Source organism: Sebastes umbrosus, chromosome 18, assembly GCF_015220745.1.
Source record: "Sebastes umbrosus isolate fSebUmb1 chromosome 18, fSebUmb1.pri, whole genome shotgun sequence".
In the NCBI taxonomy this organism is placed as follows: Eukaryota; Metazoa; Chordata; class Actinopteri; order Perciformes; family Sebastidae; genus Sebastes; species Sebastes umbrosus.
This window is the reverse complement of record NC_051286.1, coordinates 6,649,922-6,675,095: the sequence shown is the minus strand read 5'-3', so window position 1 is coordinate 6,675,095 and position 25,174 is coordinate 6,649,922. Positions and strand designations below refer to the sequence as shown.

The 25,174-nt window shown below is 41.1% G+C and overlaps 2 protein-coding genes and 2 long non-coding RNA genes across 4 annotated transcripts; 2 read left to right on the top strand and 2 right to left on the bottom strand.

Annotated features, from left to right (window-relative positions):
• The first annotated feature begins 2,039 nt into the window (after positions 1 to 2,039).
• LOC119477098 lies at positions 2,040 to 2,693 on the top strand. The gene is made up of 2 exons (XR_005204174.1): positions 2,040 to 2,154; positions 2,597 to 2,693. It is a non-coding gene; the product is annotated as an uncharacterized LOC119477098 (long non-coding RNA).
• Positions 2,694 to 2,835: 142 nt separating this feature from the next.
• On the bottom strand, positions 2,836 to 13,185 carry LOC119477097 (sodium/bile acid cotransporter-like). The gene is made up of 8 exons (XM_037750965.1): positions 12,439 to 13,185; positions 10,558 to 10,777; positions 10,372 to 10,458; positions 10,136 to 10,248; positions 4,115 to 4,316; positions 3,344 to 3,522; positions 3,051 to 3,253; positions 2,836 to 2,900 (listed from the first exon to the last, which is right to left on the bottom strand). Exons 2-8 carry the CDS (start codon positions 10,750 to 10,752, stop codon positions 2,848 to 2,850), a joined length of 1,032 nt encoding a protein of 343 aa, XP_037606893.1. The 5' UTR covers positions 10,753 to 10,777; positions 12,439 to 13,185; the 3' UTR covers positions 2,836 to 2,847.
• A 131-nt stretch (positions 13,186 to 13,316) lies between these two features.
• Positions 13,317 to 14,043, top strand: LOC119477099. The gene is made up of 2 exons (XR_005204175.1): positions 13,317 to 13,824; positions 13,964 to 14,043. It is a non-coding gene; the product is annotated as an uncharacterized LOC119477099 (long non-coding RNA).
• Positions 14,044 to 15,458: 1,415 nt separating this feature from the next.
• Positions 15,459 to 20,025, bottom strand: LOC119477094 (sodium/bile acid cotransporter-like). Its single transcript, XM_037750960.1, has 8 exons — positions 19,874 to 20,025; positions 18,284 to 18,509; positions 18,114 to 18,200; positions 17,886 to 17,998; positions 16,918 to 17,119; positions 16,643 to 16,821; positions 16,352 to 16,554; positions 15,459 to 15,670 (listed from the first exon to the last, which is right to left on the bottom strand). Exons 2-8 carry the CDS (start codon positions 18,482 to 18,484, stop codon positions 15,621 to 15,623), a joined length of 1,035 nt encoding a protein of 344 aa, XP_037606888.1. The 5' UTR covers positions 18,485 to 18,509; positions 19,874 to 20,025; the 3' UTR covers positions 15,459 to 15,620.
• Positions 20,026 to 25,174: the final 5,149 nt, after the last annotated feature.

The window sequence follows — 25,174 nt, the reverse complement described above, 5'->3', positions numbered from 1 at the left end:
GACAGCAATGCTATCGCCACCCCCTTAGGTTTCACTAGGTGATGCTGGAAAGAAGAAAAAATATGTTTTGGTACAGAAATGTTAACATGGTCGTTTATATCCTTTATGAACACAGATAATGGATATGTATCACCTTGATCTTGGACAGCTCCATGGTGCATCCCATTGAAATCATAATGATGAACATGACGATTATCGTTAGTATGGTTACGGCTTTGTCCGCCGTCTGAGAAAGCCTGTAACTGGTGTTGTTGTTAACAGCCGTCTTGTTCAACACGACGCTTTGATTTTGCCATAAATCTGGATCAGAGAACAGATCAGCCATGTTGGAGCAGCACGAGAGTTATAATCTTAGAACACAAAAAAGATGGACATAAAGTTAGACAGAGAAATCTGAGATTTCAAGAATTAAGTCATAATATTATGAGAAAGTCAGAGATTTATGAGCAAAAAAAAGTTGTAATATAATGAGAATAAAGTCATAAGTTTACGAGAAAAAAGTTGTAATATTATGATAATAAAGTCAGAAGTATACGAGAAAAAAAAGTCGTAGTATTATGTTTGTTTATACGGTTGGTTGTTGCAGTTCACACACCAGCTTCCCAACATGCAAAGAAAAGTTAGCAGCCCTTAACTTTATCATTTATTAGCAGTATATTCACAAATGATTTATAAAACACTGTAATGTAGCTGCAAACAGATATACATGTTTTATTTAAGGACAGTATTTATAACGTCTCCTATGAAGACATATTATATATTATTTCACTGTGTTGTATTATACTATCATTCATTGTCTCCACTTATGGGTGCCCGCAGAAGTGTACAAGTACACTAATGAATCCTTATATCTGCTTAAAACTACTGTACATCATAGTGTGTTATACACCAGTTATTACTCTGAGGAATGCAAGACAGAGCACAGCTTTGGGCCTCTCCAAGTTAAAGTGGGCAGACGGAATGAGAAACGGTGGGGAGTCCTGTTTAAGTGCATGACGACTAGAGCAGTCCACATAGAACTCCTGCCCAGCCTCGATTCTGATTCCTTTCTTATGGCACTGCGGAGATTTATCGCACGGAGAGGAAAGCCTGCAGAGCTTCTGTCCGACCAGGGGACAAATTTTAAAGGCGGAGATCGAGAACTACAAGAGGCGTTCAGAGCTCTGCACCCTGACCTTCAAGCACAGCTGGCGAAAAGTCAAATCAGGTTCGCATTCAACCCGCCAAGTGCCCCTCATTTCGGGGGGACTTGGGAACGGGAGATAAGATCCATCAAGACCGCCCTAAATGCCACTGTGAAGGCACAGATTGTCACTGAGGAAGTGCTTAACACTGTCCTCATTGAAGTGGAAGGAGTCTTAAACTCAAAACCGTTGGGGTATGTATCTACAGATGTGGCAGACCCAGAACCCATCACGCCAAACTTGCTCCTCATGGGGCGGCTCGACCCGGCAATGCCCCAAGCCGTCTACCAGGAGTCGGAACTTCTAAGTCGCCGTAGATGGAGACACTGCCAAGTCCTGGCTGACCAGTTCTGGAGACACTTTGTGAGGCATTACTTGCCTACATTACAGACCCGCTCCAAGTGGTGGAACGACTCAGAGAACCTCCAGTCAGACACAGTGGTCATGGTCGTTGACCCACAACTGCCGAGGGCGTCTTGGCCAGTCGGACGAGTGAGCAAGGTCCTCCCAGGAGCAGATGGACGAGTACGTGCAGTTGAGGTCAAGATTAACGGCAAGACGTATATGAGGCCGGTCGCACGCCTTATCAAGCTCCCTTGCATTTCAGACGATGACATTGACTAAGTGAATCTTCTCCTTGATTGCAAATATGGGCCGCCATATTTGGGGGCGGCTGTAAAGAAGATTTCATATCCTTTCATGTATTATCTACCTCAGTTTGTGTTGCTTGAATATCTATGCCTTGGTTTATATCATTACCTGTCTTTTTGCTAAGTCTCGCCTACGGCGCATTTCTATTGGCTGGGTAGCCTGTCAATCAATCCTCCGTAGCAGAGGTAAATCGTCTCCTTTTTCTGTTGCTCCAGAGAGTTGCGTGTCAAGTGAGCTGTTGTAGTAGTTGAGCTACGTAATTAGTACGGCACAGTTTGGACATTTTGGACAGTGAGAGCCTGTGTGCGTCCATTGAGAAGTAAGTTTCCTTTCTCTGTTTGGGTATATGTCTTAAGGTGCCAAATAAGGGATGCATAATTGTTAGCCATGCTCGTTAGCAGAGTTAGCTCTGTATCGACGGTGTTTATGTTTCATGCAATGTGTAGCGATGCTGTACGTACTGTTATGGAGTGAAATGGTGATGTTTAGAAGCCTAATATAGCCATGTGTTCATAAGAGATAGTGCATATTATTGAATGTTATTTTATTAGCTATAAAGTTGTTTATCATGTTAATTGATAGCACGGTGTAAGAGTATTAAGGATAACAGTTTATTATTATATATATATTTTAGTAATGTTAGTTATATGGTGAAATTATATACATAATTCTGTATTCTGTGGAGTAATGCTGCAGTGTTGTGTGTAAGGCTCCACATATATAATTGATATTCATTTAAGTCTTTATTTCTTTGGTTACAGAACCACACACACACACCCAAAAGGACACTTTACTTCCTGTCTGAAGTGTATATGTGCACAGTGCGTGAAGTTTATAATAAAGTCCACTGAAGACAAATCCATCTCAAGAGCATTTTTACTGATGTCCCACGGTGATTACCGTATCCTCCCAGCAAAGTAATAGTCAAGAGCAGATCGCCTTGTCCGATTTAACAAAGGTGTTACATGCAAAAAGAAAAGACGAAACTGAGCAGAGACTGAACTGGCCGGCGTTAGTGTTGTAGGTGAGCCAGCTCAGCATCGACCTGCACTGCCGGCCCACTACCTGCAGGGGGAGGAGAAAAAAAGGTAAGGTCATTTAAATGTGATTGTGGATCACAAATATAGCTAGATGCCATTAAACCCCAACGTTAGTGTGTTTGTGTGGTCTTAAAATGTGGTCATGAACTCTTTAAAAACCTGGTTTCAGTCTCACCTTTCTTCTCTTTGAGAGTGAACCTTTGGTGACACCTGAACAGCACGATGAGCAGCGCCGCCTCCATCAGCTGGAAGGAGATGTAGACTATGGGGAACAGGTACAGAGGGCCGATGACCTCCAGGGGAAATGCCAGTTTCAGAATGGTGGAGCACAGCATGATGTTCTGACAGCCTGTTTCCATAGCAACGGTCCTCCGCTCCCTTAAGTCACGGGATACATAGAGGAAGGCTTTTTGTTCTCTGACATGACTAATACTACCCGTCACGATCGATGTTAACCAGATAACTCACGATTGGTTGAGTCTGAAGAGCCAGGAGATGATGTATCCGAAGGTGTAGCCTATGAAGGGCATGAGAGCAGCGATGGCCATGAGGGGAGCAGACAGCACTGTCAAGATGGAGGCTCCGATTGCAATGCTGGAAATGGTGCCGATCACCACCACGGCAATCATCATGAAAGCGAGGCCTACCTGCAGGACAGGAAGCAACAAATCAATCATGAAAACTGTAGCCTGTTAATTTTATTTTATTTGACATACCTGTGAGGAAGCAACAACTCCCTCACTAACTGTTTGGTAAAGCCAAGTGGGGTTGATCACAGTTGTCTTTGTTTTTCCTTATGTGGGTAGTTAAGGGGTTAATTGACTGACAGGGACTGAGTGGCTCCAAGTGTAATCAGGTGTGCTCTGATTTCCCAGGTTCTCACTGCAGGTGTCTCCAGTCTGAGCTGATGGCAGTACTCGCCTGATAAGCCAGTTTGAACTGGAAAGGCGGGCTGTTAGGTTATATGACCATGTTTGAAAGTAGAGTTTGGAAGGAGAGTGCTAAAAAGAGCAGCACCAGGCATGTGGTGAGCTGTGTAACTGAATGCAGAGGATGATTTTCCCTCCATGTGTTTTTCCTTTGTTTGATGGAATTTTTACAGACTGAAAATAAAAGTCTGCCTTATTTTTCAAGCATACTTCCCTGCCAGTGTGATGATTTCTCTTCGTGACTTTTCACCTTACTCTCCTGCACCGCACCTTGCAACAATACCATTAATCATCGTGGGTATGCACTAACCCTTGTGATGGTCTTGGCGTACTGTGGCCTGTAGTAGTTGATGAGGATGCCGGCACCGCAGGGTATGAGGATCAAGAGCAGCGATACGGTGATGTCGACGTAAGGCACGGAGTTCTGCAGGTTGAAGCCTTGACAGTAGAGGTAGAGCAGCAGAGGCATCATGACCAGAGCCAGCAACGTGGAGCAGGTTGTCATCACAATGCTGAGGGGAAACACACGGGGAGATAACTTTCAGATAAATTTCAGAAACATTTTGTAGTGTACTGTTTAGCTGTAAAATGAGAAGGTTTGTGACACGGCTGCCATGTTGAGATCTGTTGAGGAAATACCAAGCACCGCCCACCAGCCGGAGCACAGCCAATAGGAACGCTCTCTCTCTCTGAAATGACCTGTGATTGGTCAAAGTCTCCCATCACGGGCTAGATTTTCTAAAACCTGAAAACAGAGCCATGAGGAGGTGCAGGAGTCTAGCTATCTCTCAGAACACTTGAATTACAATATGATGAAAGGTTATTATGGAATTTTTGCCCAATGGTGCCAAAAATATTCTGCCTACTGCAGCTTTAAGGCATAGGCCATATACAGTAGGTGTATAAGTTTTGCCTCGGGCACCAAAGGGCTCTGGATGATTTTTATTTTGGTGACCTTTTGTTTAGGCCCACCAAGAGGGTCAAAAGGTCTGGAAAACTATTCTATTGATTAGAAAATAATCTCACCAACAGGTCCTTATAATATCTGAGCTTTTGATAAGAACAGTTGCTAAGTGGCCAATATCCAAGGTCAAGAATTGAACCTCAGATTTTAAAGGTCACATATTATACTCCATTTAAACTAGTTATTATAGGTCTCAGACACCTCCAAACCATGTCTCTGAAGTTTTTTTTTTCAAAAAAACAATCAGATCATGCATTCCAGCATGTCTCTATAACCTCTGTTTCAGCCCATTTCCAAAAGTGCTGATTTCTGTGTCTGTAGCTTTAAATGAGAATGAGCTGCTGCGCCCCACCCCCTCTGCGGAACCGGCTGTAGCTCTCCGCCCCATCCCCCCCGCCCCTCGGCTTGATACCTTGGTAACAGTAAACAACTCTGAATGTTATAATGACAACAGCTATGAATATGACTGTTCAGTTTGACCCTGAGTCGAACACCGACTCAAACTATGAAGAGGAAGAGGCCCCAGCAGCAGCAGCACTTCCACCTCGAATGCAGCAAGACATTTCACAATGGTTAGTTCAACTTGTTGTGTAACTTTATGTATGGGTTAGCACGGAGGCTAACGGTAGCTAACGTCAGCTCTAATGCTACTTTCACGGCTCTGTAGGTAACGTTATTGTGAGGTATTTGGTCAATAACCAATTTTGTAATTTGTGTAATTTAGTGAACGTTAGGCTCTACGTACGTTGCATGTTTTTCAATTGGTAAGGTATATTTTACTTGATATATCCCGAATATTCTATCATATTGTGCGATAAAAATGTGTGGGGAAAAAAGCTTACTGCTCATTCACCTCAGCTTTTTTGCATCTTCTGTCAGGTTTATAGTATCATATGCTTCACATGTTGAAATGCTCACATTTTTTATTTATTTGTTCAGGTGCACATGTGGAAATTGTGCAAAAATGCCTACAGAACCTGAGAATATCTGCTGCTGGGAGACACAACAGGTAACATTTTTATTAGCTATATTTAGTTGTGTGTTTAGACATATTTTTCACATTCCATGAGGCTTACCATATGTCATTCACTCTAGGTTAAAAGACGGATGGAGCAGCTGCCGGACAACATCTCCTGCATGATTGAACATCCTGGGTTGGACCCTGTATGTTTAAATTTGTTCACGATGCAAAACGCATATAATGTTTACAGGGCTGAATATGGTGCTTTGCACCAAAGGGCGATAGAGCGGTAAGTGGTTTCTTACTTATTTGATCATCATAATTTTAATCAAAAAGTACAATTAAATGCTAATGTTGTTCATGAAAATAAATACCTGTATGTTAAATTTTATGCAGTCTTCCTTTCCATTACTTCAGTGGGCCTTACATTACACTGTTCACCACACACCATGAATGGCATTACACACCACGATATTGCAGAATAATGCCCCAAAATAAGAACGTGATTACTTTTTAGTATATACTGTAGCTAAGTTTGACATCAGCAGATACTGTTCATATTAAACATGATTTCATGACACATTTTACAGATACTGTAAAGCCTTTATTGTTATTTTCAATCAATAGAACACCATTCTCATAATATATGAATAGAAAAACAAAGGATTCACTGAACCCATAAATAAGAAAGACATTTTTGACAAACCACACTGCTAAAGCTGAATTGGCATTTGTTTGTGCTTCAAACTCAGCACAAACTTGTGATTTCCACTTTATTTCAATTCTGAAAATGCAGCTTATACTGACCTGAAACAATGGTGGCTGATGCAGCATGTAAATACAATACTATTATACTATATTATATAATATTTCAAGTGTGTTGTCATGGCTGGATCCAAATGAAAAGGTATTTTACTGTCTCTGGCAACAAGATTTTGGCTGCAATGATTGTTGCATTCAGACCGTAGTTGAACATGTTATTTTTTTGTTTAATTTGTATTGCTTTTATCTTTGGTATATGACAGCACAGTGTTTCATGTTGTGAGATATTTCTTATTGCTTACAATAAATGTAAAAAGCCACATCAAAAAGTACAAAGTAAAACAAGGGACATACTGATAATAACATGACTAAGTTTTCAAGTTTGGCTCCTGACACGCTGTTTACTAAATACATGTATATTGTCCAATCTTACAGCCAATACAGGTATCTGGCATACAGGAGCTTTGTGAGCTGGTGCTGGGGCTTTCTTAGGCGCAGGATCCGCGTTGTAATTCCGGCCTGTGTGGTACTGCGGAGTTCCAGGCGAGGTCTCTTTGCTGGCCTCTTTGCTGGGGTGGATGTGAAAAGCGGCAGGGGTTCATCATACAGAACAGGGTCTGTGCCACCACGAAAGTCCTTGCAGGACACAGTAGCCTGTACACCTGTAACACAATTGTACATATCCATGAAACCCATGACAGAATATAAAACACCGATCTATATAAAATTAGAAGAACAACTACAAAAAGCTGCCACTGTGTTTTAAACTTATTCTGAAATGGTCATAACATGTAAGACTACAAACCTTTACTCCTGACGAATGGATGAAAAGTCCTCCAGGACAACTGTGTGTGCACAGAACGTTGCTCTACTGGGTCTGTTTGGCAGGCAACATCTGGCCTTGTAGGTTGTCTAGAACAGCCCTGTATACAGGAAACAGTCATGTTTACAACATCATCTCAAATGAGTAGTTATGACAACAAGTTACAAATACAGTATAACTTGTGTTGTGACATACCAAAAGTTTGTAAATTCAGTTTGATGAAGTTAGCAGAGCAGAAAGCGTCATAAAGCTAGCTAGACTCACTGTTTGTAATGCAATACGAGACTAACAACTTTATCGGTGAATCATAGCGGTCATACTATCATCTGTAAGTCAACACACTGCACAGCTGGCCACTACAGCCGTCGGTCGGGGCGACTGGGTGCTAACATAAACGAAAGCTACATAACGTTTCATAGCAAATTAATCACCGTTTCTGGATTAGTTTACAGTTTGACCACTTGTTTTGAGCATGTGTACTTTCAGGGGAGTCTAAAACAAGTAACTCTCCACACACACAATACAGCAGCTAGCTCCGCACAGCTAGCAGCTAGCTCCGCACAGCTAGCAGCTAGCTCCGCACAGCTAGCAGCTAGCTCCGCACAGCTAGCAGCTAGCTCCGCACAGCTAGCAGCTAGCTCCGCACAGCTAGCAGCTAGCTCCGCACAGCTAGCAGCTAGCTCCGCACAGCTAGCAGCTAGCTCCGCACAGCTAGCAGCTAGCAGCTAGCTCCGCACAGCTAGCAGCTAGCTCCGCACAGCTAGCAGCTAGCTCCGCACAGCTAGCAGCTAGCTCCGCACAGCTAGCAGCTAGCTCCGCACAGCTAGCAGCTAGCTCCGCACAGCGAGCAGCTAGCTCCGCACAGCTAGCAGCTAGCTCCGCACAGCTAGCAGCTAGCTCCGCACAGCTAGCAGCTAGCAGCTAGCTCCGCACAGCTAGCAGCTAGCTCCGCACAGCTAGCAGCTAGCTCCGCACAGCTAGCAGCTAGCTCCGCACAGCTAGCAGCTAGCTCCGCACAGCTAGCAGCTAGCTCCGCACAGCTAGCAGCTAGCTCCGCACAGTCTGCTCCGTTAGGCTAACGGAGCAGACTGTGCCTACAGGCCGCAGTATAAAGTTGCACTAAAAGCAACATGGAGACCCAGTTTACACACACCATACCTACTACTATAGTTATTTTACGGGTTTGAAATGGTGCTTAACGTAAAACAAAAGCCTCTCACAAGCTGAATAATGAAGCTGAATCATTACACTATAAGTTCAAGTTTAGCCGCACTGCATGCTAACTCCGTCTAGCAAACCGGCCCTAATAAACAGTATAATAAAAAAAGGAAAAAATAAAAAACTTACAGCTTCAGGGTCTCCTGATGCATCCCGGACAGTTGGTATTGATCCAATATTCAGTTTCAGGTAACTAGCGTATCCCGCCAGGTACTGACCCTGATTTACAGCATTCGGTTGTGAAATGATTTGCACATACCAACAACTTCTTTGAAACATGTCTGGGCACAGCACCAGCGAAAATAAAGTCCATCCACTGGGTCTTCAGAGGATCCGAAGTGGGTACATGGTGCAAGCTTTTGTGTGGAGTATTGCAGCCAACAACAGAACAAGCGGGTTTTCCTTTCAGCATGTTTACTAGTAAACAGTCGAAATAACAATGGCGGACGCAGCTTGCTGAGCCGGCTACTCCGTGGGCGGGGTTACCAAGCCGGGGTATGGGGGGAGCGGGTGAGGGGGTTGCTGTTCTGTTTCACTGGAAACAGGAAAGCCATATATGGCTTGCATTTCGGCCTAATGACGTCAGAAGACTAGGAAAAAAACGAATTTCTATTTCTGCACCCATTTCCGGACAAACGGAGGAGGAGAAAAAGAGAGAGGATGGTCTTTTATGATACTATGGTGGCCTGTAGACACACTGGGGACAGATATTGATGTTTAAAAGACATGGAAAAGTGCATTTTGCATAATATGTGACCTTTAAGACAACAGCTCTATTGAGCTTGTAGTAAGATTTATTTCTCAGCTGCTGTTCTAAGGTCAAGAATGAATATTGAACTTAAACGACTGGATAGATATTTATGGGATTTGGATATTCATATATCATAATTCTTTCTGGTGATCTGCTAACCTTGAACTTTTCCCTTGTACAGAAGAAATGTCAAAATGACAGTAATGCTGCTTAGACTATCATTATAAAAGCTCCATAAGCATTCAGAGGTCATATTTTAAAAAAAATTGCAGCAAATATATGCATGTTGTTAAATGTATGAGGTGTTATGCACATTGTAGCCTCCAAGGGGTGCATGTGGGGCTTCAGACTTGTCAATCCATTTGAGTTAGTCATTAGTGGCTCCATTAATGCTTCAGGACGTCCAGTCAGAACAGCTGTAAGCCAGATAAGAGCCTCAGTGATCAGATATCAGAGCAGGAATGTCCTGAACAACACGCCCCCACACCTGTCCTCCTCGATGAATAAGGTGCCTAATGGGGTGAATGGCCTCGCGGTTGAAAGTAAAGGGGTTTGCCACCACCTTTATTATGATAATTTAATAGTTTATGATCAGATTGGTGATGTCTTGCAGGTCATTCAACTCAAATAATGAACCTGTATTAAATCAATCTGATTGGCACGGCATCATCTATTGCAGCTACAGTGAAAACAAGCATGGGCAGAGGTTGTTGAACTTTACCGTGAAGGGACAGTTTACCCAAGATCCCAAAAGATCATGTTTGCCACAATGCAGACAGTTTAAGTTGTATATTTCTTATCGGGACTATTTATTTGGTAATTGGAGAAGATAATCACACAGGTTGTGTGTACCTGAGGTTCATGTCTCCCTTCAGAGCCAGGGCAAGGAGGTTGGAGATGCTTCCTCCAGGACAGCAGCCACAAACCAGAATCACCACAGCCGTTATATCAGTCAGCTGGAACGCCTACAGCATGGAACCATAATGAATTCATACAATGTCTGTTTGATTGTGTTGCAAATGTCTATTAGCACTACTTCCTGTACTGTAAAATAAAGTGTTTATAATGTTTAAAACAGGAATACCAACCTCAGCTAAGCAAAAGGCTGCAAAAGGCATGACACCATACTGGGCCAGCACTGCTGTCGCCACCCCCTTAGGTCTCACTATGTGATGCTGGAAAGAAGGAAAAAGATGTTTTGGTACAGAAATGTGGTCGTTTATATCATTCATAAACACAGATAATGTACAGATAATGTAACAGATGGGTATCACCTTGATCTTGGACACCTCCATGGTGCATCCCAGTGAAACCATGGTGATGAACACGACGATTATCATCAGTATGTTGATGGTTGTGTCCAATGGCAACAGCATAGCTGTGAAAACGGAGCTGGTGTTAGCAGCCGTCATGTTGAACATGAGGCTTTGATTTTGCCCCAAATCTGGATCAGAGAACAGATCAGCCATGTTGGAGCAGCACGAGAGTTGTAATCTTAGAACACAAAAAAAGATGGACACAAAGTTAGTATTTTAACGTCATAAAATGTTTCTATTGCGTCATAGATTTTCCATATCGGCATTGCATTTACACTTCATTAACTTTGTGTTCATTTGTGAAGATGCGCAAGTATCATAAACGTGTGTTTGCCAATGGAAAAACCCAATGGAAAAACCCAATGGAAAAATCTCATTGGCTTTCTGTCGAGGGAACCAGGGCGATGCTAACTTCCTGGTTGGCTTACAAAAATATGTCATCCTTGGAGCACTTTATTGAGATCCTGAAGTCAGATACTTTAAAGTGGCAATCCTTAAAGGACCAATATGTAATATGTTTACTGTAATAAATCATAAAATGACCATGATATGTCATCAGACATTAAGGAAACATGCTGAATTGAAATACTGGCTTCTCCGACAACAATGCCACAGCCAGTTATTAGCACCAAACACGGCCTTCTTCAGCCATGGAAGCAACCAAACGAACAGAGATTATGTTAGATTTCTACCTGACTTGAACTTTCACTGCGTCCTAAAATATACATATTACTGTTTATTCATGTTGAACGATAGTACACATATTGAGTATGTAGTGCATATGGGATTTTGGACGAAGCCTAGTAGTCTTTTTGTTGATACATGAGCATAGAAATAGAATAAAAACATTTCATTTCTATGTACATGAGCTTCAATTTTTCAAAATTGCATGCATAGAAAGTAATATTTTCCGGGTATGTCACCACAGACATCCATTTATAACACTGCAAATATATAAATATTGCAATACTTTCATCAGTGGGTCATAGGCTCAATCACCATTGTGTTACCTCCTTTGACGATAGATAGTAACAGACATTTATTTAAATGAAAATCTTCAAGTCTGCCACTCTAATAGATAAGTCTGCTGCTTACTTCTCTGCGTGTTGTACGTTGTTTTCTCTGAAGTGTTCATTGTTTCAGAACAAGCAGAAAGGTCGTCGTTGCGTTGATAAACAGCGCTTCTAATCAGTGAACAATGCGTATAATCTTAAAGTTCATAGTACACATTTTATGATCCTGAGGACCTTTAACCTAATATTATATTTTGTGTCGCTGTGCAGTCTGAAAGAGATAGCTCTGTTAGACTGCCGGTTAAGACGCTATAATTCCACATGTTGGTTAAATATCAAGAAAATTAAGAAAAATACAAACAAAACTTGATAGATATTTGTGATTTTCACATTATTATAAATAAATTTGATTCCCTATCACTTTAATAAATCACCGGTAGCAGAAAACACACTGTGTGTTTGTTTATGCAGTGAATTGTTGCTGTGTCTTTGTGTGTTTTCAATATATATAAGATGCTGACTTCACACACCAGCTTCACAACATGCAAAGAAAAGCTATGTTAGCACTTAACGTTATCATTTATTAGCAGTAAACAAATGGTTTATAACACACTGTAATGTTGCTGCACACAGATATACAGATTTTATTTAAGGACAGCAATTGTCAGTAATTATAATTAATCTATTATGTCACATAAATGTGTCGCATACTGATTTACCGGCTGATCTGAAGGTGTGAATTGCATACCTAAATAGAAGAAAATCTCCCCCCAGTGGATACGTATCCCTGCATGAAGTGTAAATATTGAATATATTGTGTTGTTACCTGTTGGGCCAGAGGTTCCTCTACTCTTCTCTCTTCTTCTCTCTGAAACAAAATCTACTCCTTCACTCTCTTCTCTGTCAGTCACAAGTGACAGGTGAAGGCTGCCGGTTGTACAGAGGTGCCATCTAGTGCAACAGTTGACTTCTGCAGCTTGAGCGACACATGATTACATTACTCCTCAGAAGTGGAAAAAGCAGAATGAAACATATAACCTAATAAATGCGTCTATTTTTAGGAGATCAAAAAGTGTCCTTGTGTTGTTGGACACCATGTTGCTCTGTAGCCAAGATCTGGAAAACCTTGTTTTTGCATATTGAATACAGTTTATTGTTTAGTATTTGTGTGTTTTTGAGAATTCATCAGATACATTTGAGATATTTTTTGAAATGTTGATGTTGGAAGTCTTCCCTGTCTGTCACACGGCCTGTCGAAAGAGGCTGGGTCACACGTCATATCTTTGGGGTACAACACATGGACAGTAAAATCTGGCAGCCGATTAGACTGTTGTCAGGCTATTAAATAGGCGTTATCAGTCACTATAAGCCCCATAGACGTGGGTCAATAGGGGCCTACTACACCTACTAGTAGGTTTTATTATCTATTCACATGTTAGATCACTGAACGAAGTTATAAGAGAACACAACAGTGACTTTTAAAAACACAGGGCTGTCACCACGGAGACCGGAAACACATCCTGTGTGAAACCAACAATGTTCTTAGTTATTTTAACCCAAATCAAAATGTTTTTCCCTAAACTTAACTAAGTAGTTTTGTTGCCTAAACCTAAAGAAGTTGTAGTTTTGTTGTCTAAACCTAAAGAAGTTGCAGTTTTATTGCCTAAACTTAAAGAAGTTGTAGTTTTGTTGTCTAAACCTAAAGAAGTTGCAGTTTTATTGCCTAAACTTAAAGAAGTTGTAGTTTTGTTGTCTAAACTTAAAACCTTTTTGTTTGTTTTCAAAATGTAACGTTTCATTCAGTTTTACATGTTAGAAGGTGTTGCTTTTAGGTTTGCATAGTAGGCCCCCAATGATCAACATCTATGGTGCTTATAGCGACTGATAACGCCGAAATTAAGCCAATCACATTGCACGATCGCAGTTTCAGTTACACTGCGCATGTGTTATATATTGAAGGAGGATGGAACACGGGCGGACACGGGTCTTGGGTCCGCCCGTGTTCCATCCTCCTTCGATAGGCCTTGGTCTGTCTTGGCCCTGATGAGCTCTGGGAGGAGCCACCGGCTCACCTGTGCTGCCTGGAGCCACTAGGCACAGGTGAGCCCAGTTTGAATCAGTGCTCCAATAACTAGGATGGAAGAACATTACACTGTTTGCCCTGTTACCAGCCAGACCTGTTCACGGGTCTTCATCAAGCGCGGCGTCTAGTGTGAGTTATCCTTTAAAGCCATGTGCTCCTTTTACCTGCTTATTGTCTTGTTTAAATATTGTGACTTTGATTTGATATTCAATATGATTTAGTAGATGTTTCTAACATGCATCTCCCTTTTTTTGTGTATTCACTGCAGATCCACCATTTGATGATTTTAAAGAGGAACTCATCTAAAATAAAGTCTCTTTTTTTGGTGGAGTTTTCCATCTCTCTGTCCATAATTGAGGTGCCTCATGTTCATTGCTCAGTGTCTGTAGTCTCCAGCCGTCGCTAATTAGGTCACCTGAACAGTTGACTTTAAATAATCTTCTCTCGGGTGAGTTTGTGTGTGGAGGAACGAACATCTGAAAGAGTCTGAATTGTGGGAAATTTCTGAGGAAGAAGATCCCCAAAACTCTTTGAACTCTGTTTTGATTTGTTTACCAGCAGCCACAATAAGTCCTACAGAAAGAGAAGAATATCTAAATTGGCATCTTTGTTCTGTGAGAGTGTGTTGCTTGTCCTTATCTGCTGCAACTTCCAACAGTTTCAATGGTCGAGGTAAGACAAAAAAAAAGGGTTGTGGCTAGAGCGGAGCCTGCAAGTTGAGAAACCTGATCTGAGATCTGCAAAAACGTCTGCCCAACGACCTATCTTAACCTTAACTATTCAAGATTAATGCCTAACTTTAACAATCTCGCGAGAGTTTCTCCAGTTTGCTGGTTTCCTTCTAGTGACTACCAAAAAAAACAAATTCGCAGTCAGACTAGGCTAGTGGCCTCAGGAAGCTGCAATTTTCATTACACCTCACAATTGAAAACTAGGATATACAGCAGTTTAGCTTTTGCTGGTGTCTAACCAATAGAGAGGCTTTAATGCTTTTGGGGTTATTATTTACAGAAAGATCCTCTGCTTTTAGTGAGGAAATTATGCCCTCAAAGTGGTCATTTGCTGCCAAAAATGGCTACTTAAAGTACAAATCGCTATGCATCAAGTACAAACTCTGCACATGATCATAATAAATTACGTTCAGTTCACAGATTGTTACTCTAAAGCTCATGCCAAGGTTCCTGATAGCTAAACCCCCTGCAATAGAGAATGAATGAAAGAGGAAACTCCTCATGCAGGCAGCTCTGTGCCAGGCCCCAGAGAAGCTCCTACTTCATGCATTCAACATACTTATGGGACATAGATAGATGCATTAATACAGCAGCCCTGTTTTCAGTTGTGACGATGCATTTTGCAGCTGAGCCAAGAGGCTTCTTAAATAGTTTATTTAGCTGTAAAAGTAGGAGTTTTCTCATGTAAAGAAACCCTTCATGGTTTTCATGGTATGAAAAGAAGTAATCTGAAAAGTAACCAAAGCTGTCAGACAAATGTGGTCGAGCAAAGAGTAGAATATTTGCCTTTGAGATGTAGTGCAGTAGAAGTATAAAGTTGCATAAAATGGAAATACAAGTGCATTTAATTTAAGTAGTAGTTGAGTAAATGTACTTAGTTACATTCCACCTCTGGTGAAAAGCTTGTAGAGTAGCTCAGATCATTTGAGGTGAGAAAAGTATGAGTCTAATCCTTAGTGTATTGTCACAACAACCAATCAGCTACAAAAGGCCAGAACCCTGTAGCTTAATTTTTCATCAACCTGAATCAGGTTGATGAAATATTTATTTACAAAACAGATTAGTAAACAATCACTAACACCAGTGATGTATATGGATGGAAAATAGTGTATGAAGTTGTTGCATGCAAAAAAAAAGACAAAACTGAGCAGAGACTGAACTGGCCAGCGTTAGCGTTTAAGGTTTGCCAGCTCATCAGCCCAGGTGAGCCAGCTCCGCATCGACCTGTACCGCCGGCCCACTACCTGCAGGGGGAGGACAAAACACAAGCAGGCAATCTGTGAGATCCAATACCCATACTACCATACTATTTAAAAGATTTAACATGTCCCAATACATAGTATGTCAAATGTAGTATACCAAAAATACCAGTATAACACAGTCACCTCCTCAACAATGGCAAGAACAAAAAAAATGGTGACACTTCCAGTGTAGTCTGCAATATGCTCGAATAGGACAGAAGGAGGACATTTTAATGGTTTAACAAGCCGGTGTTGTGTTGAATACTGTTTCCCTGTCTTAAAAGGCCTGGGTTTTGCAGGTGAATAACCTCTATTCGTAGTATTTTTTTTATCAGGCAATTAATCATTTAGTCTATAAAGCATCAGTGGTGTCAATGTCAAGCTGACTGAAAGTCAAGCTGACCGAAAAGAAAGATGCCTATCACGCTTTCTCAAGGTGACAAATGCTTGTTTTGTCAGACCAACTGTTCAAAAATATATTCAATTTACAATCATTTAAAACAGAGAAAATCAACAAATCTTCACATTTGAGACGCTGAAACCAGAATATAGTTTGTATTTTTGCTTCATAAGTAACTTTGATTGATTAATTATTAATTGAAATGGTTGAATGACTTTTTCAGTCCAAATAAAAAGGCCTGTCGTCTCCACATTAACCCTTTAAACACCTGGTGTCAGTCTCACCTTCTTTCTCTTTGAGAGTGAACCTTTGGTGACACTTGAACAGCACGATGAGCAGCGCCGCCTCCATCAGCTGGAAGGAGATGTAGACCATGGGGAACAGGAACATAGGGCTGATGACCTCCGGGGGGAACGCCAGTTTCAGAATGATGGAGCACAGCGTGATGTTCTGACAGCCTGTTTCCATAGCAACGGTCCTCCGCTTCCTTAAGTCATGGAAACATAAAGGAAGGCTCTTTAGTCTCTGACTTGACTAATACTACCCGTCACATCGATGTGAACCAGATAACTCACGATTGGTTGAGTCTGAAGAGCCAGGAGATGATGTATCCGAAGGTGTAGCCTATGAAGGGCATGAGAGCAGCGATGGCCATGAGGGGAGGAGACAGCACAGTCAGGATGGAGGCTCCGATTGCAATGCTGGCAAATGTGGCGATAGCCACCACGGCAATCATCATGAAAGCGAGGCCTACCTGCAGGACAGGAAGCAACAAATCAATCATGAAAACTGTAGCCTGTTAATTTTATTTTATTTTACAAACCGTTAATCATCGTGTGTATGCACCAACCCTTGTGATGGTCTTTGAGTACTGCGGCCTGTAGTAGTTGATAAGGATGCCGACACCGCAGGGTATGAGGATCGAGAGCAGCGATATAATGATGCCGTCGTAGGGCACGGAGTCCTGCAGGTTGAAGCCGTGACAATAGATATAGAGCAGCAGAGGCATCATGACCAGAGCCAGCAACGTGGAGCAGGTTGTCATCACAATGCTGAGAACACACAGAGTGATAACTTCTTAATCCCAGCCTGGTGCAAACATGACTCTCTGGCTGGTGATGGGGACGGCAGGTAAACAACTACTACTGGGCCAGAATTGACCCTCGAACAGAATTCATGCAATTTCAATCACTGGATGATCACATGTCCATCGCTATATACGGTAGTAACCACGAGCCAGACTGCCAGGAAATGTGTTTTGAATGTTTATGGTCTCCAGAGGATGATTCCAGGGCCGGCTTAAAACTGCAGTGGGTAGAAATGCAGCAAATATGATTTTAAAAAGTTTTTTGCTTGCAGCAAATGTATGTATGTTGTTAAATGTGTGAGGTGTAATGCACATTGTAGCCTCCAGGGGGGGCATGCGGAGCTTCAGGTTTATTAACTGAGTTGCATGAGATTGTGATAATGCATGATTAACAGGTTTCTTGTCCTCTTATTGTAACTGCCCCTTTATATATCAGGTTGATATCACCTTGATTATGATAATTTCATAGTTTATGATCAGACTGGTGATGTCTTGCAGGTCATTCAACTCAAATAATGAACCCGTATTTAATCACTCTGATTGGCACAGCATCATCTATTGCAGCTATACAGTGAAAACAAGCATTGGTAAGAGGTCGTTGAACTTTACCGTAAAGGGCCAGTTCACCAAAACATCATGTTTGCCACAATGCAGACAGTTTAAGTTGTATAAGTCTTATCGGGACTATTTATTTGGTAATTGGAGAAGATAACCAAACAGGTTGTGTGTACCTGAGGTTCATGTCTCCCTTCAGAGCCAGAGCCAGGAGGTTGGAGATGCTTCCTCCAGGACAGCAGCCACAGACCAGAATCACCACAGCCGTTATTGAAGTCAGCTGGAACGCCTACAGCATGGAACCATAATGATCATACAATGTCTGTCTGACTGTGTTGCCAATGTCTATTAGCACTACTTCCTGTAATGTAAATGTTTATAATGTTTAAAACAGGAATACCAACCTTAGCTAAGCAAAAGGCTGTAAGAGGCATGACACCATACTGGGCCAGCACTGCTATCGCCACCCCTTTGGGTTTCACTATGTGATGCTGGAAAGAAGGAAAAATATGTTTTGGTACAGAAATGTGGTCGATTATATAATTTATGAACACGGATAATGGATATGTATCACCTTGATCTTGGACACCTCCATGGTGCATCCCAGTGAAACCATGGTGATGAACATGATGACTACCAGTAGTATGTTGATGGTTGTGTTCATCACGGGCGACATGATCTCCGTGTAAACAGAGCTATTGTTGTTAACAGCCGTCATGTTGAACAGGACGCTTTGATTTTGCCATAAATCTGGATCGGAGAACAGATCAGCCATATTGGAGCAGCACGAGAGTTGTAATCTTAGAACACAAAAAAGATGGACACAAAGTTAGACGGAGAACATTTCGTCATCCATCAATCATAAACAACACCTGCTGCTTTTTGTAACCATACACATACGGGAGAAGTTTGCCTTCAGCGCTTTCTGGGAAGGGTTTATTTGAACCCAAAACATTACGAAGCCTAACCAAATAGGTGGAGATATCTGGCAGAAAACCCCAAACTCTTCTCCCATGTGTTAATTATACAATCAAATATCAGAGTATGCACTTGGCATGACCATTTTCAATGGGATCCCTTGACCTCTGATCTCAAGATATGTGAATGAAAATGGGTTCTATGGGTACCCACGAGTCTCCCCTTTACAGACATGCCCACTTTATGATAATCACATGCAGTTTGGGGCAAGTCATAGTCAAGTCAGCACACTGACAGCTGTTGTTGCCTGATGGGCTGCAGTTTGCCATGTTATGATTTGAGCATATTTCTTATGCTAAATGCAGTACCTGTGAGGGTTTCTGGACAATATCTGTCATTGTTTTGTGTTGTTAATTGATTTCCAATAAGAAATATAGACATACATTTGTGTTTTATTATATTATCATTCACTTATGGGTGCCCACAGAAGGAGTTACAGATGTTGACAAATACATTGATAAATATTAATGAATAAATAAAACATTAATCAAATGTTTACATAGCCTACGGATGTGTGTTCCCATCAAGTTATTATCACCGAGGAATGCAGGACAGTTAGACAATAATTAAAAAAAATTAAATAAAAAAATGACAGTATCAAAAGAAAGAAAGAAAGAAAGAAATCCTAAAACATGTTCCAATAAAAGTTATTATCAGAAATCGTAAGATATGTAAGATATAAACAATGTGACCTGCTGCAGGTCAGGTGATTAAGCACAATAAACCATTTTCAAATACATGTGGGTCATTTCCCATAAAGTAAAAGTCACAAACATTTCTCAATTCACTGAAACCTATTGTTTTACATTTATACTTTTAGTGATTCAACCAAAAATACACATTTCCACAGCAAGTCCTTAAATCTGTTGACGACTGAGTATTTTCTCAGTCGTCACAGCGTTTGTGCCAAGTTAACCTCAATCTCCAGAGTTTCCAACCACATCCTCCCTGCTGGCATGCTCTCATGCTGTGTGCACACAAATTACCTTCACAGGATTTCTCATATCTATTTTGCACCCATAAAAAGAAACAAACGTAAGAAACCACAGAGCTTCATGAATGTTCTGAAGGTGAGAATTGCACACCTCTTCTTGGAGGTCAGTTTGTAGAAAACAGAAGAAAATCTCCCCCCAAGTGGATACGTATCCCTGCATGAAGTGTAAATATTAATATATTGTGTTGTTACCTGTTGGGCCAGAGGTTCCTCTACTCTTCTCTCCTCTTCTCTCTGAAACAAAATCTACTCCTTCACTCTCTTCTCTGTCAGTCACAAATGACACATGAAGGCTGCCGGTTGTACAGAGGTGCCATCTAGTGCAACAGTTGACTTCTGCAGCTTGAGTGATACATGAGAGACGATTACGGCCTTCCCATCACCAAATTTACCGTTTCTGAGAATTCATCAGATACATTTGAGATGTTTTTGTTTTAAAGATGTGCAGAATAAACACAGTAGCATTTTTGTCCTGTGAGAACGTAACTCATGTTTGTCCTTATCTGCTGCAACTTAAACTGCAACAAATTTTTGTTTATTAGAAGTGAGGCAAAGGTACAAAAAGTGACTTTTCTTATTTAGACAAAGCAACGTCTACATCTTAAAACCTGCTAGCGGCCGGAAGAGGCTGCAAATTTTATTACACCTCACAATAGAAAACTAGGATGTACATCAATTTAGCTTTCTACTGGTTCCTAACAAAAAGGGAGGCTTAAACATTTACAGAAATAAGCAGCATTTGTCAAGAAGAGAGCCTTAGGAACACAAATGGATGATTATCATCAGGCTTGTTGGCGACAGCATACTGGCGAGCCAGCAGATTAGCCTTTGCCAAGTACAAACTCTGCACATGATGACAAGAAATTACGTTCAGTTCACAGATTGTTACTCTAACGCTCATGCCAAGGTTCCTGATAGCTTTCATTTGCTGCAAATAAAAAAACTCTGCAGTAGAGAATGAATGAAAGAGGAAACTCCTCATGCATGCAGCTCTGTGCCAGGCCCAGAGATCCAGCTTCTACTTCATGCATTCAACATAGTTATGGGACATAGATAGATTAATATTACTGGTGCATTAATGTGTTACCCTCCAAAAAGTCAACTTTTCATGAGTGAAAAAAAAAAGCCCTAAAGTACCGGAACTTTCAGGGTGGTGTTTGCCGGGATGATTGTTGCTGATTGGTGAAACACACACAGCACTGCTGCTTCAACTGCACCGCTTCATTCATGAAACCAAAGCCTATGGAAAGGAGGCTGGGTCACGGGTGGACATGGGTCTTGGGGTACGGGTTATGACACATGTGCAGTATAACTGAAGCTGCGGTCGTGCGTTGCGATTGGCTCAATTTCGGCAAGTGCAGGCCAGATTTTACTGCGCGTGTGTTATACCCCCGGAGATATGACGCGTGACCCAGCCTCCTCTCTATAGGCCTTGCATGAAACAAGGAAGTACTCTAGTATCGATTTATTTAGGACCATTTTAGGACGAGGAGAGAACATTTGTCTTTGTTTGATAACATTAAAAGTGAAGTTATGACAGAAAGAAAAGTTATGTTCTTGTTTCGCAGCGTAAACGTTCTAAAGCACAAATAAATAACCCTAAAACACTCAACAGATGATTTACTGTGGAGACAGACGCTCGTAAGCCCCAGACACACCAACCATCAGAGAACTAACAGCGACGAAGGACGCCTGTTGAGTCACCTCATGTCACCTTTGTCTTGGCCGCTCCTGATTCAACAAGACATCAACAAGGCCCTTAGATTAATTTTCCTCTGCTGCATTTCATTCATTACATCCAACGTGCATCAGTAAATATATGCGGCAGTAAATATCGTCACAGTGAGACAGAAATGTTTTTTTAGAGTAAACAGGCGGACCCACTGAACTGCAGGCTGCAGAGTGTGTTTACTGCTGTGATCACCAGCAGCCCTCGTCCCATGTCATGTTGCTTTTTCATATGTCAGCGGACTAATTTGCCTATTCTTCACAGGTGGAAACGCAAACAACAGTGTGCTAAAGGAACCTTTTAGTTCCTTTAAAAGTAGTTACAGGGACTAAAAGTCCTGGGAAACCCAGCATGAGACACAAATAGAAATGGCAGTTTGGAAAAGAGTGTGCCTCCATGCAGTGAGATTGACAGTTTGTAGGAGGAAGGGCGTGTTGTGAGGGAGTGAGGGAGGTGGAGCAGTGTTTGACATCTACTAAAAAGTCACCACCACGTGCAGTAGATCTCTGAAAGGGATCGAGTGGAAATACTGCACGGACTGCATTCTGTTTGACTTGTAGGAGAATAATCACGATGAGTCATAAAATGTTTAAGAGTTGAATGTGTAAATACCACAGTGAGACAATAAACCCTGGGTTTGTCATCTACAAACAACAGTGGAATAAAGTTGTTTAAAGTTGTAGTAAACTAGTCCAGCACTGTTTCAATAACACATGAAGAGTTCTTTAGAGACAATCTCCCGTAGGATATTTCAGCGTTGCATTTAACCATTGCTGCATTTTAAAATAAAGTGGTCGTTATCAAACAGCTATTTCCTCAAAGATCATACAAATATCAATACGAAAAAGGTTTAACTTACACACAACTATTAGAAATAATATAGAATATGTAATTTTCAAAACTCTCATTTTATCTGAGAATACTGTATTACTGTTTTATGTAGATAATATTGACACCTCGTCAAATCCTTCAGTCATAGAAGACAAAATGATGATAGTGACTGCACTTAAAGGAACAGTGTGTAACATTTCAGGGGATCTATTAGCGGAAATGGATTATAATATTCATAACTATGTTTTCATTAGTGTATAATTTAACTAAGAATTGTTGCGTTTGCTTAGAATGAGCTCTTCATATCTACACAAGGAGCGGGTCCTCTTCACAGAGTCCGCCATGTTGCTTTCACGTTTTTTTCATTACCTGAAGGTCACCGTAGTTCTCCGACACGCTTGTGAAACTGCGGTGACGTGAGCCGCACAGTGCAAAACCGTGGTACCGCCGTCTGACTTCCGTTGCTCCTAAAGTAGTGTTATTATGGTATGGATGAGCGAGGTGAATTAACACGGTTTTGCATTCGGCAGCTCACGTTACTGCAGTCTTAGAAAGTGAAAGAGTGAGCGGAGGCCACTAGATGCCGCTAAATCCTACACACAGCACCTTTAAATGCATCAGTTTGTATTTCTATGCAAACAAGACACCAAACATTAGATATTTTAGTCACTTGCAAGTTAAATTCTTGTTAATTCTTCTGCTTTTGGAAGACTGCATTCGTTTTCAAATGTTAAAACAAGATTCAAGATGTTTATTGTCACGCCGGTTATACAGGTACAAATGTGTGAAATACTTTTAGCTGGGAAGCTCTATTAAAATAATAAGTTATATTACATTTACATTACAATTACAAGGACATATTAAAAACATATTCAGGCATATTAAGACATATACAGACATATTAAGAACATATACATTAAGAACATGTACAGTATATACAGTATAAGATATATTTTTGTGTTGAGAAGGTGTATGAATTATATATTTAAAAGTCTGATGGCCTGGGGGAAAAACGGTACAATTAAATGGCAAAACGTCATCCTGAAACGACATGATGCTCTCCCAGCTACACGTTATGTGGAGTGAGAAACTCCCCTACCATTAATCTGATGGTATATCTGACCCCTCCCCTCCATATCATAAGTCACGCACTGACAACAATGGCAAGGACAAAAAAAAAATGGTGACTGCATACTGGGGCTCTTCCAGTGTAGTCTGCAATATGCTGTAAGGGGACAAAAGGAGGGCATTTTAATGGTTTAACAGGCTGTCTAAGGACATAGGGGGAGGGGAGGGAGGCTCTGCCTGAACTGATCAGCCTCTCCAGCTATAATTACAGCCCAGTGCTGCACAACATACCTGGATCTTTACTACTTTCTCCTCCTCCTCCTGCCTCAGCCACAGCTAATCATGCCTGAATTCCCTGCAGCCTGAATATTATGGACTGAAATGGTGCTAAAACACTTCATAACTCAGCTCAGGCCTTGAGGGGGAATAGCATTAAGGGTGTGGCAAGAAGGCAGAAAAATCTTCTTGTAGGCTCTGCCTCATTATCATGTTGTTTTTCTGTTACATTACCGCATCTCTAGAGGTAATTTAAATGTGTTTGTAGAGAACAAATATAGCTATAGATGCTTTCTCGCTGTCGTCCATGAAGACGGAGAGGCTTCACTGCAGCGGATGCATTATTAAGAAGCCTGGCCTTATAGTGTAGCGTCCTTTCCTATACTGTTACGGGGCCATGTTTCTGGGTGACCCCGTTTAGCTCTGCTGCTGCAGGACATACAGTATCATTCTATAACATGGTAGATGGGGTATCAAGTAGGCAGGAGGGCTATAGATACTATAGATAAAACAGAAAGAGGGTGATCCAGACTGGCTAGAAGGTGTAAGAAGAAGAAGAGATGATAGGATCAAGGTCAGTGCAGGTCTAAAGCTCTGCGTGGAGGGCAGGGTGTCGCCGGCAGCTGCTGTGGCCTCTTGACCTGCTGGGGGAATGGATGAGGCTGCTCCCAGCTTGTGTTTTTACACATTCACTGATCCACTGTTGCAGCGCAAAATAATCCACAGTGTAAGCTCCTTATCGACATCACAAATTTGTGAAAAAGGAAGCACCAGAGCAGATTACTCGCAATTTGTCCTGAGACCAATCCCCGCACTACATAACACTTTTTTTCCCCTCCAGTATTACATGTATATCTGAAAGGTATGTGTTGCGGAAAAGTTCTGCATCAGATTTTTAGGGATATGACCAACAATAAGTATGTGATAATTCTTGATTAATTGTTGGGTCAATGTAACATCAGTAAATATTAAAACAATTGTACATCAAATATCCCATAGTGCTTGGTTTGTGCAGCCAACAGTCCAAACCCCCAATATATTCAGTTTACCGTCATAAGGGACAAAGAAAACCACATAATATTCACATTTTAGTAGCTGGAACTAATGAGTTTTTTTTTGCCATTTTGCTTGAAAATTTACTTAAATGATTTGTCAATTATCAAAATATTTGCAAATTAATTTTCTGTCGCTGGGTTTATCAATTAATTGACTAATTGTTTCAGCTCAACACAATAATCTCACAGGTACGTGTTGTGGAAGGGTTTTGCATCATCATGGCTATATGTCAGAATTTTTAGGGCTATAACCAACGATAAGTATGTGATAATTCTCTTTATTAATTGTTTGGTCAATAAAAGATCAGTAAACAGTAAATGTACATCAAAATATCCCAGAATGCTTTGTGCAGCCAACAATCCAAAACCCCAAGATATTCAGTTTACTGAACAGATTAACGGCAAAATATTCACATTTTAGTTGCTGGAACTAATTATTTTTTCATTATTTTGCTTGAAAAAATGACTTAAAATATTTATCAATTATCTAAATATTTGCAAATAAATTTGTATTTGTTTAAAAAAAATAATATA

What these genes read in the sequence shown, in the direction of transcription:
- LOC119477097 (XM_037750965.1), bottom strand. Translation starts at nt 10,752, where the DNA reads ATGGCTGATCTGTTCTCTGATCCAGATTTGGGGCAAAATCAAAGCCTC. An exon ending in TGGAGGTGTCCAAGATCAAG is followed by an intron (nt 10,459 to 10,557) that starts GTGATACCCATC and finishes CCTTCTTTCCAG; the next exon opens with CATCACATAGTGAGACCTAA. An exon ending in AAGGGAGACATGAACCTCAG is followed by an intron (nt 4,317 to 10,135) that starts GTACACACAACC and finishes GTTTCCCCTCAG; the next exon opens with CATTGTGATGACAACCTGCT.
- LOC119477094 (XM_037750960.1), bottom strand. Translation starts at nt 18,484, where the DNA reads ATGGCTGATCTGTTCTCCGATCCAGATTTATGGCAAAATCAAAGCGTC. An exon ending in AAGGGAGACATGAACCTCAG is followed by an intron (nt 17,120 to 17,885) that starts GTACACACAACC and finishes GTGTGTTCTCAG; the next exon opens with CATTGTGATGACAACCTGCT. An exon ending in ACTCAAAGACCATCACAAGG is followed by an intron (nt 16,822 to 16,917) that starts GTTGGTGCATAC and finishes CCTGTCCTGCAG; the next exon opens with GTAGGCCTCGCTTTCATGAT.